The sequence below is a fragment of the Zalophus californianus genome, chromosome 1, assembly GCF_009762305.2.
Source record: "Zalophus californianus isolate mZalCal1 chromosome 1, mZalCal1.pri.v2, whole genome shotgun sequence".
Classification (NCBI taxonomy): Eukaryota; Metazoa; Chordata; class Mammalia; order Carnivora; family Otariidae; genus Zalophus; species Zalophus californianus.
In genome coordinates, this window is record NC_045595.1 from 174,022,267 (window position 1) to 174,034,911 (window position 12,645).

At 35.2% G+C, this 12,645-nt stretch overlaps 2 protein-coding genes across 5 annotated transcripts in view; one reads left to right on the forward strand and one right to left on the reverse strand.

Moving 5' to 3' along the window:
* ARL13B (ADP ribosylation factor like GTPase 13B) overlaps positions 1 to 12,645 on the reverse strand; it is a 67,119-nt gene that overhangs the window by 27,487 nt on the left and 26,987 nt on the right. The window lies entirely within an intron of this gene.
* On the forward strand, positions 5,628 to 10,797 carry STX19 (syntaxin 19). Its single transcript, XM_027582659.2, has one exon. It carries the CDS (start codon positions 6,417 to 6,419, stop codon positions 7,476 to 7,478), a length of 1,062 nt encoding a protein of 353 aa, XP_027438460.1. The 5' UTR covers positions 5,628 to 6,416; the 3' UTR covers positions 7,479 to 10,797.

The following is a 12,645-nucleotide window of genomic DNA, read 5'->3' on the forward strand; positions in this document are numbered from 1 at the left end:
CATTCTGAATTAGTTAACTCTGTAAAGATAATCACCTATGACTTTCACTCAAGATATACAGATATTCCTCCCTCTTATACAAACATATAGAAGTGTTTGATATAATCTTAAAAAAAAGACAAAATTTAAAACTGCATCATTATATTTGAAGTAAGAAAGACAACCTTTACAAGGGCAAGAGTCAAATATGTTGGTTTCCAAAATTGGTGACAGTAAAATTTACCTTCCCAAGAGCACTTTGCAAAGGCACACTGTGTTACAATATCAATTTGAAATATCCTATTCCTTAACAATTTTTTCAAACTATGATGCTTGAGAAAAAGGCTTTTGATGGCATTGATCATTTATTTCTAGTTAAAAAAAAAAGATCTATCCAGCCATAAAAATATTAGAGGAGGTTGTTTTCAGGATTTCTTCTAAACCATGCAACCAAGGACAAAGTTGGGGACATTGTAGTTCTTGAGAACTGTGAAATTTAAACATTACCAAAAGCTACTTAGCCATACAGAGAAGCATTAAATAGGACTTAATTATCATGAATAAAAAAAATCAGAATTGGTTTTGTTTTGGGTCCCCCCCTTCCATTTCTCATCTGAGTTTCTAATACTGTCACTGCTTTTTTCCCCACATATTATCAAGAACACAAGTCAGTTTTATTTCGTTTTTTTTTAAGTGCAAAAACAGCATAGCTATGTCTCGCAAAGTATAGACATTGTAGCTGTAAGAATTAATACTAACAGGTTAGTAGAAAACAGAAATCAGTGTACATATATAGAAATGAAGTATAGCTCACTTCTATCTATCTTATTTCAGCCTATTACTACAAGCCAAAACAAAATATAAGAATCCTCATCTCTACATGGTACCAAGGATAGGATTCAAAATTTCTTAAGAGACTTTCTGTAACATAGGTATATGAGATCAGAACCAATTCTTTTTCCTCTTCTAAACAGTAAAGTGCTTAATTGGGCCTAATTATATTAAAGGTTATAATAAAGCTGCAAACAATATAATTATTTTAGCACCAATATGGCTGTATTACTTCCTACAAGAACATTTTTTAGTATTTATAGTAATTTATACTAATTTATTATAGTATTTATACTAATAACACAATATTTGATACAGATCAACTTTATTTGTAGTATATTTCACTAGGATAATCTACCTCTATTCACTATGGAATGGGGAAAAAGAACAGATCTGCAATCAGGTAAGCTTATATCTGACATTAGGCTCTGCTACTTTTTAGTAGTGTGGCCTCTGGCAAGTCACTTTACCTTTCAGACACTAAGAAAGAGGAATAGCTAAGAAAGTCAACATCCATATAAGGGGAATTCCAAAGAAAAGAATACAAAGAAAATGGAAGAGATGATGTTTTTAAAAAATTAGGACCCTCCCCCCAAAATCCTAAATACATGAATTTCTAGCTTGAAAAGAGCCACTAAATTTCCAGCAAATTAATGCAAAAAGATGTACTCCAGGTCATGTTATTGTGAAATTTCTGAACACCAGGAATAAAAAGAAAATGCCAAGGTTTTCATGACAGGAAGAAAGAAAATAAAAGACCCTAGATAAAATACCCGGAATTTGACAGCAGATTTCTTAAGGGCAACAAAGGATGTTAGATAAAAATGCAGCAAGGTTTTCAAAATTCTATGGGACTATAATTTCCAAATAAGAATTATATCTGCAGGGCGCCTGGGTGGCTCAGTTGGTTAAGCGACTGCCTTCGGCTCAGGTCATGATCCTGGAGTCCCGGGATCAAGTCCCACATCGGGCTCCCTGCTCAGCGGGGAGTCTGCTTCTCCCTCTGACTCTCTTCCCTCTCGTGCTTTCTATCTCTCATTCTCTCTCTCTCTCAAATAAATAAATTAAATTAAAAAAAAAAAGCCACTAAATTTCCAGCAAATTAATGCAAAAAGATGTACTCCAGGTCATGTTATTGTGAAATTTCTGAACACCAGGAATTAAAAGAAAATGCCAAGGCTTTCATGAAAGGAAGAAAGAAAATAAAAGATCCTAGATAAAATACCCGGAATTTGACAGCAGATTTCTTAAGGGCAACAAAGGATGTTAGATAAAAATGCAGCAAGGTTTTCAAAATTCTATGGGACTATAATTTCCAAATAAGAATTATATCTACAGGGCGCCTGGGTGGCTCAGTTGGTTAAGCGACTGCCTTCGGCTCAGGTCATGATCCTGGAGTCCTGGGATCGAGTCCCACATCGGGCTCCCTGCTCGGTGGGGAGTCTGCTTCTCCCTCTGACCCTCCCCCCTCTCATGTGCTCTCTCTCTCTCTCATTCTCTCTCTCTCAAATAAATAAATAAAATCTTAAAAAAAAAGAATTATATCTGCAGAAAATATACCATTCAGGTGTTAAGGATAGAATAAAAACACTTTCAGAAATACAAGTTATCACTACATTTGTGTTTTGAAAAAAAAAACTATGGGTATGCCCCCAAATCAAGGGGATAAACCAAGAGATGAGGAACTAGGAATCAGGAAGAGATAACACACAAGAGAGGAGAAAAATATCTAAACACAACTGCTGTGTGGTAAATCAGGTCATACTAGAGGGTTCCAGGGAAGAAGCCTCAAAAGATAACAATAATAAAAGGAAATAAAAGAAAAAGAATACCTACTGTATTTGAATATATTGAGAGGATACCTTCAGTTCAGTTGAAGAGTTTTAGATTGAAATAGTAATGCACATGCACAAAATGAGGCAATTGAAAAACTTAGGTAATTAGTATCTTCAAGAGAAATTTTAAAAGTTACATGTTCTTGATCTGTGTGGTGGTTACATGGACGTGTGAAATTTTACCAAACCATACATTTTTATTTTGGGCATTTTCTGTATATGTGCAAATATTTCAATGAAAAACTTTCTTAAAGTGAAAATACACATTTCCTAGCTCTATCCACTGAAAAGGCCTAGAAATAATGGAAAAAATTATGTGAGAAAGGAAACACGACCACAGTACCTATGTGACTCTGGCATACATAATATTTGAACTAGAAAAATGTGTAGTTATAATAATATAAACACAGAATAGTGACTAACCAAAAATTATGATATAACTACATTGAGAGGGAAAAATTGAGGGAAGGCTCAGGGTTTAAGAGAAAGTTAAATCCACATCTTTCTTAGCAGAGATTCAATATAATATCTAAAACTGAAAAAGCAAAAACACCTACATAGGCAAATTACTTAGAAACAGACAGTTTAAGAGGAACATACAGCTAAGGAGTTGAAAATTACTGCATTTGGGAATGGGGAACTGGAAATGAGGTGTGCTGGGGCAGGCAGATATCAGCAGTTTTATCTTTACACGCCTTGAAGTGATTTGACTCCTTAAACTGCCTATATGTGTTAATTTGAGTAAAATAAAAATCATATTTAAAAAGCCAATTTAAAAAAGGAAAAAGTTTATGGCTATATCAAAAGTAACATGACATCTTAAACACTTTGGGGAGGAATTTATTTTCAGCATCAATAAGGTAATGCCAGAGAGAGCATATAAATAAGGAAGTAATATATAATACTAAACCAAACAAAGAGTAGGGAGCTATTCAAGGTAAATCATTAAGCTAACTGACTTTAGCATCAACCTCCCTCTACACTGGAAAGATGGTTAGTTTTTATCAGAGGTATATAGTAAATTATGGTTGTAATTCTGCTTTCACAAAGTTGCCCCCTAAGAAAAAGTTTCTATAATCACTTCCCAATGTTTTTGAGTGTTTTTAAATATCGATACCAACATAATCAAAAGATTTTTCTTAAATTTTTATTCATTTATTTATTCATGAGAGACAGGGGGAGAGAGAGGCAGAGGGAGAGGGAGAAGCAGGCTCCCAAGGAGCAGGGAGCCTGATGTGGGACTCGATCCCAGGACCCTGGGATCATGACCCGAGCTGAAGGCAGACACTTAACGACTGAGCCACCCAGGCGCCCCATAATCATAAGATATTTAATAAAATACTGAATACAAAAGAGCATATAGATGATCCCAGCTTTATGTAATACATATATTCCGGGAAATTTATGTTATATATCTTACACTGGGAAAAGCACTGTCTAGCAGCCAGGAAATCTGGCATTATTTAACCAGTACTACCACTAACAAGCTCTGGGTAAGATATTTAACTTTCCTGATTTTCAATTTCCCTATAAGAAAAATGCAGAAATTGATTAGTTAACTTACAGGGATTAATCTTTTGGATTAATGCCAAATAAGTCTAATCCTGCTTATATATACAGACCTACACATTTCAGAAAACAGGTGTAGATATCACCTACATCTCTTTTGCAGGACAAGTATTTCCATTCCTTTCAATGATTCTCTCTGTACTATGGTCTTCCAATCTTATCCTTCCATGACAGTTTAGAAATTCCCAATTTATGAATTTTTATCTCAAAACATCACAACTTAACACAGTCCTTCTATTTGCTTTGACTAGCCTAGAGTCATCTAGCCTAGAGTCATTTTCTTAGTCAATCTAGACATGACACTACTATTCATGAAAGCATTATTCTGATAGAAATCTCCAATAATTTTCATAAGCACTGCTATGAACACAGGATCTTCCATTTTAGAGATATAAAGGTGTTTTCTAAACAACTACCTGTAATATTTTACACCTGTCCTGGTTAAACATAATTTTGTTACTTTTAGTATAGTGTTCTATGCTATTTTAATCTTTGAATCCCAACTCTGTACTTCAACATTCTGAAGCTCTCTCCAAATTCTGTGCCATCAACGTATTTGATAAGTATGCCTTCTGTGACAACATCCAAATCAACAAAATATTTGCATAAGCATATCAAATACTAAATCCCATAGCATAACAACATAACATTAGTAATACTGGTTGATTTTTCTCTGGCTTATACTGATATTATGTGTGGTTCAATGCATTATTTGTAACTCCCCAACAGCTTCTTAATTGCAAAAATATCATGAAAGGTATTGTTAAATGCTTTTCTAAAATCAAGATGTACTGTGAAAATATTTTATGAACATAGATTGCCTTTTTCAATATATTTTTTAAGTTTTCATTTAAATTCCTGTTAGTTAACATGCAGTTAAGTTAGATTCAGGTGTACAGTATAGTGATTCAACACTTCCATACAACACCCAGTTCTCATAGCAAGTGCACTCCTTCATCCCCACCACCTATTTAACCATCCCCCACCCACCTCCCCTCTAGCCACCATCAGTTTCTTCTCTATAGTTAAGAGTCCGTTGCTTGGTTTGCCTCTCCCTCTCTCTCTCTCTCTTTTCCCCCCCTTTACTCATTTGTTTTGTTTCTTAAATTCCACATGAGTGAAATCATACAGTACTTGTCTTTCTATTTATTTTGCTTAGTATAATACACTCTATAATACACTCTAGCTCCATCCATGTCATTGCAAATGGCAAGATTTCTTTTTTTTTTTTATAGCTGAGTAACATTCCATTGTATATACATACCACCTCTTCCTTACCCATTCATCAGTCCATGGACACTTTGGCTGTTTCCATAATTTGGAAGTAGACACTGCTGCTATAAACACTGGGGTCCATCTATCCCTTTGAATTAGTACTTTTGTATTCTTTGGGTAAATACCTAGTAGTGCAATTGCTGGGTCCTAGGGTAGCTCTATTTTTAACTTTTTGAGGAACCTCCATACTGTTTTCCCAAAAGTGGCTGCAACAGTTTGCATTTTCACTTACTCAAATCACTATTTATAAATTATGTACACCAAAGTTAATCCTGTGGATAATGACCAACACAGGATATGATGTCAATATTATCAGCACCACCAAACAAGACTTTATATATATACCCTCATGTTTGAAAAAAATAGCACTTAAAATGAATGGACATAAATTTTGTTCTAAGTCTGGATATCTTTGCAAAGGAATGCTACCAGGAATATGTTTTCATATGTATGTAATGGATAAAAAAAACACAAAACTATGTCAAATAATGTTAATCCATCTAGAAGCCTCAGAATTTTTAAAATAAATTCAATATTATCTATATTATTTCAACTGCTCAAATGGAATCCGCCCTGTCACTATCCTGTTTTTAACTGAATTATGCATATTTAGCAAAATGAGTTTAAGATGACATAGGTCAAATTAACTGGGAACAGTATCTTTAGTAGTAAGGGCATTTTCAGAGTGCCCTTTTACTTCTAAAACTTGAAGATATGGCCAAATCTTCCATTTAAAGATATATCCTCTATATGCACAAAAATCTACTATGTGACAGTATCATGACACTGAAGTATTTATCCGGGGGGTAACTGTATCTTTATCACTGCTCTCTCAGCTACTTCACTCAACTGAACAGGACTCATAATAGGCCCACAAGATGCACAGTAACTTATAAATTATTTTATATTACTTTTCCTATTCAGTTTATGTTTATGAGGAAATTCTTAATGATTTTTCTAATTTTTCAACCTCTTTTCAGAAAACTAGGAGGATTTTTCCTGGAAGACACACACAGCTCTGTGAAACCAATTGCTACTGACAGAAAATGCCAAACTTTTATTTGTTCAACACAATCATTTTTGCTTCTTAAGAGGAAAGGGAAGATGAAAGACCGACTTCAAGAATTAAAGCAACGAACAAAGGAAATAGAACTTTCTAGAGACAAGCATGTGTCGACTACAGAAGCAGAAGAACAAGGGGTGTCTTTGCAGCAAGCTGTTATTTACGAAAAAGAGCCTGTAGCTGAGAGACACCTACATGAGATCCAAAAATTACAGGACAGTATTAACAATTTGACAGATGATGTTCAAAAATTTGGGCAACAACAGAGAAGTCTGGTGGCTTCAATGAGAAGGTTTAGTCTACTTAAGAGAGAGCCTAGCATTACAAAGGAGATAAAAATCCAAGCAGAACACATTAATAGAGGTTTGGATGATTTAGTAAAAGAAGTTAGAAAGTCAGGGGCTGAAAATGGTCCATCCTCAGTGGTGACAAGGATACTTAAATCTCAGCATGCTGCGATGTTCCGCCAATTTCAGCAAACTATGTTTACATACAACGACACAATAGCAGCAAAGCAAGAGAAGTGCAAGACATTTATTTTCCGTCAACTTGAAGTTGCTGGAAAAGAAATGCTTGAAGAAGAAGTAAATGATATGCTTTATCAAGGAAAATGGGAAGTTTTTAATGAAAGCTTACTTACAGAAATCACTATCACTAAAGCACAACTCTCAGAGATAGAACAGAGACACAAGGAACTTGTTAATTTGGAGAACCAAATGAAGGATTTAAGGGACCTTTTCATTGAGATATCTCTTTTAGTAGAGGAACAAGGAGAAAGCATCAACAATATTGAAATGATAGTGAACAGTACAAAAGAATATGTTAACACTACTAAGGAGAAATTTGGACTAGCTGTAAAATACAAAAAAAGAAATCCTTGTAAGGTACTGTGTTGTTGGTGTTGTCCATGCTGTAGCTCAAAATAAAGAAGCTATTTTAGACATTTTTCCAGCTTTAGAATGAAGATGTCCCACGTTTCAGCGTCTTTTTTCATTTTATAGATCCATTCACATACCTTTCATCACCATTAAGTCATGATTTTCCTCTTTAGCTTTTACCTACTAGAACGACAGAAACTTCTAAAGTCACTGACAAAAAAAAGTCTTCACTTATTAAACTAAAAACAGTATAGTTAACTTTAAACTCACAGGTTAACTACCAGAAATGAGATCAGTGATTTTAGATTTCTGTTCAGGTACCAAGTTCTATTATATATTTTTGTTAACTTTCAATGCCTTAACAAGATGAGTGTCAGTAAGTGACAACTGCTTAAACAATCCTTTTGGCTCATTTGAGAGCATTTCAGTAGTTAAGAAGTGTATATAACAAGAACTCAAAGAGTGCTATATAGATTTTTTTTTAAAGATTTTATTTATTTATTTATTTGACAGAGAGAGACACAGCGAGAGAGGGAACACAAGCAGGGGGAGTGGGAGAGGGAGAAGCAGGCTCCCCACTGAGCAGAGAGCCCGATGCGGGGCTCGATCCCAGGAACCCAGGATTATGACCTGAGCCGAAGGCAGACCCTTAATGACTGAGCCACCCAGGTGCCCCCAAAGAGTGCTATATTAAAGCAAAATCAAATCTTTTATGCCCAGATAGGTCCGTTAACTCAGTGGTCAACATATCCTGAGAAAATCCAATTATGTACTCGATGAAGAATCTAGTTGGTAACTGGGAGCTGAATCTAGTTTAAGGCCGAAGAAAGTAAGGCACTGTTTTCCTGAGCTTGGCTCCATTCAGGACACTGTATTACAGATCATTAAATTTGACAAATAAAATAAAAAATAAAGGCAATTACATTCTTGAAAGTTTCTCCATCACTTTACCATGAAGCTGAGCACTACACTATGGGCTAGGGATACAGTGTGAACTCACACAGGTATAGAGATTTGGAATTCACATTTTAGTGGAGAAAGCAGGTAACACACAAATATAAATATTAGGTAATGTTAAGTTCTTGGCAGAAACTTAAAATAAGATGTTGAGACACAGATGACTGGAGTGGCTTCTTTTGGTTGGGTGGTCAGTGAAGGCCTCTCTGAAAGGTAGTATTAAATGATGAGGACGAGAGAGGGTATATCCCAAGCATAGAAAACAAACAGTTACAAAGATTCCGAGGATGATATAATTTACTCTGTTTAAAGAAAAACAAGCAATACACCTGTATCATAGTAAGAAAAGAGTAATGAGGTAAGAAATAAAGTTAAGAAAGGTCAGTAGGGGCTAGCTTTAAGGATTTGTAAGCCATGTAAGTCTGAAGTTTACAGCAAATGTAATCAATGCAAGGCCCTCAAGACTATTTTGGCCTGAAAATAATGTTATATAATTTATATTTGAGAAAAACCATTCTACTATGTACTACGTCTCACCATTGTTCTAATAATTTTACATTTTTACCAACAAAACACTGAGGTAGAGCAAGGTTAAGTAACCTGCCCCAGGTCACAGAAACTGTAAGAATCAGAATTTGAACCAAGGCAGTCAGATTCCAGAACCAGTTCTTAACTATTTACTATATAAGTAATGATGAAAAAAAAATTAGACTAACTTGTGATAGATTTAAGAGCTAGAATCTACAGGATACTGATTGGATGCTGATGTCATCAGGGAAAAAGAGATAAGGGTTTCAGAATTGGGGGTGAAAAGGAAATCTAGAATTCTCTTTTGGCCAAGAGAAGCTGAGATTACTATAAAATGCCTAAGTAGAGGTTTCCTAGATATTAGCTATATCACCAGGAGCTCTTGGAAGAGGGAAGGGCTAGAACTATAGATTTGGATCATTTGAGTAAACAGTATTTAAGGTAAGTATTTAGAATGAAATCACCTGAAAAGTTTGTGGATGTAAAAAAAACAGATGGCCAGAAAAGAGCCTGGGGTAGAAAAGTTAATAAAGCAGAAGAGTTCATAAAGGAGATTGAGAAGAAACCATCAAAGAAGCAGAAGGAAAACCAAAAAAGTGTGCTACAATGTAGTGTTAAAAGAACAAAGTTGAGGAAAAAGTCAACTTGAGGTAAATAAGAACAGCACACTGACAGCGGGTTTGGCAATGTGGAGATAATTTGTTGACTCCAACATGAGCAGTTTTAAGGATACATTGTAGGGACAGAAGCACAAGTGGAATATGTTGAAGAAAGAATGCGATATGAGTAAGTATAGCAGCCACTATAGACTATTCTTCTATTCTTTCCAGCTGTGTGAATAGAGGATTATAAAAAGGAATTAACTGCTGAAGAGGAATGCAGAGTCAAAGGATTCCATAATACTTAAAGTTAAGAAACAGAAGAGTACATCCTGCTAATGCAAATGATCCAGAGAGCCAAACTGTCGACATAAGAAAGGGAAGGGATTATATGCAAAACTAGAAAGGGGTGGAATCTGTAGTACAAATGGAGAACCTGGCCTTGGACAGGACCTGAAGCACTTTTTCCAAGTAATCGTAGAGAAGGCAACATTCAGGAATAAAAGCACACAGAGAGAGCTGAGCAAATTTGGTGGTCCTAAATGAGAGAATTATTTTGTGGTAGTTTCTACTTCCTAAAGAACTGAGGCACTATTATTAACTGAAAGCACAATGGAATTAAGGGAGAACTGGAATACACATATACATACATCCTAACACTATAAAATAAATTTTAAATTATAAAATATAAAGAAATTGAAGAGTTTTCTACTCTGTCAATTATCAAGTATTACTAGAGAAAAAGATGTTTCACATATCAGCTCCAAATGTTTAAAGAACTTTATAAAAAAGATAAATTTAAAACCAATGATAAACTCTCCACCTAATCAGGTGGTGATTTCTTCTGGTTTTCTCAAGTTGCGCTATAACCTTTAATCTAGTACCTTACTGACACTTGTTTATAATTGTTCCTAAATTGTTTATCATGGAATCTGAGAAAATTAAGTATTATTTACTACTCACTAGCATAATTATGTCCAAATGGATTTGTAAAATAGTAATTTTCTATTAGTATTTATATCTGCACATAGTGCTTTTAAAGCAAGACTTAAGCACAGAAAGATTCTAGCAAAGTAGTACATCACATGTATCACATATAATTTTCATTGTTATATTTTAAAATCAACTAGAATCACCCTGGGGCACCCAGTTGGCTGGCTCAATCTGTGGAGCATGTGACTCTTGATCTTGGGGTTGTGAGTTCAAGCTTTATGTTAGGTGTAGAAATTACTTAAAAATCAAATCTTAAAAAAAAAAAAGAGGGGTGCCTGGGTGGCTCAGTCGGTTAAAGGGTCTGCCTTCAACTCAGGGCATGATCTCAGGGTCCTGGAATCGAGCCCCATGTCACGCTCTCTGCTCAGCAGTGAGTCTGTTTCTCCCTCTCCCTCTGTCTCTGCTCATGCTCTCTCTCCTTCTCTACCTCAAATAAATAAAATCTTAAAAAAAAAAACTCTAACCTAAGCAACAAAAACAAAAGGATTCTTAATTAGTTGAACATTTTGTATGTATTTTATTTACACACTCAATAGGCACTAACGGTAATTTTTTTCGTTAAAATCACTACCTTAAAGAGAAAAAATTACTAAGCATTAGAGGTATAACATTAGGAAATCTACTGGTAAAATTACTATGATTACTTGGGCTCATATTCTCACCTACTAAATTATGTCATTTTCTGTAGTCAAAAGCTTCATGTAGCCTGAATTCATATGATGAGACACTTTAAAACTTGCTCTCCTAAACCATCTCCAACCAGGCACAACATATCATCAACAATACCCATTCATATCCATCATTACATTTACAGAACACTAATAAAGCACTGCACTAGCTGCTTTAAATGCATCATTTGAAATTCACATGACAACACAGATACTAAAATCCTTATTTACAAGTGCAGACGTGGAAGCTCAGAAAGAGCAAGTAAGCTGCCCAAGGCCTGTCTTTACTCCAAAGCCCATGCTTTCCCCTATACCAGTCATTCTCAACTTTTGTTGTGCATCAGAATGATTGGAGAACCTGTGGAAAAAAGCCAGAAGCATTTCCTGGCCCCACCCTCAAAAATTTAAAAGGTCTGGGCTGATGCTGATGCAGATGGTCCCCAGAAAACATCTTGCTAACAACACTACCAACAGGTTTCTCTCTGTTGTATTGTTTTTATATAAAGTATGTTCGGGTGGGGAAGGGAAGGATGGCAACTTCTGAAGGTTCCTTATGCATAAATTACCTAGGAAGTCAACCAGCTGAGAAGCTTCACTATGAAATACAGCTGCTAAGATTGAAGTTGATACCAGTAGAGACAAAAGGAAGACTTCAGTAAGGAAGTTCTGCGGTGACTCAACAACATAACTAAATAAGGTTGATGAAGATGACAGCTTGGTAAGGTTCCACCGCAAGAAGAGAAATCTTAAGCCAATGGGCCCTATACATACAGTGAGTAGAGTTTTCAGATGGTAAAAATAGTAAGTTAAAGGACATACCACTGTATCTAAGGACTAAGGGATTAAATGACATAGGGAGTCCATATTTGCACACTCATAAGTTTCTAGCAATCTAAAAGGGACCCAGATTCTATTTATTATTTAAAGGTCTAACTTGGTATAAGTGCATTTTCCTCAAATTCTAATGACACTATTAGGATAATTCATAACCTTAGTTAACTTCTAAGCACTTATAGTAAAGAATATGACTCAAAGAAATTTGCAAACTAATGTTTTCCTAAAATACTGTCTAGAAAAAAGGTGACTCAAGTAGGCATATAAAGGTTGGAGACAAAAATCTTCTATTGGAAAAGTAATAATAAAACCCTGGTTATTGTTTCTCCTAATATGGAAACTCACTGCCATGGTTTTTAACCTTTTTGGTCATGAAATCCTTTAGGAATTTGATGAGAGTTAGGATCTGCTCCCAAGGAAAAATGCACATGCACTCAGGATTGTGTATGTGATTTCAGAGGGTCCTGGGAGGCCATCATAGGTGCAAAAATCTCTGGGTCAAAAAATCTTTTTTATTGAAATGTTCATAACACCTAGTAAGATCCTATCAGAGATATTATGTTTTCTTCCCTGAGTGAAACTCCTCTATATTACTTTTGTTGCAAATCATCTAATTCACAATGTTTGGCCCAAAGT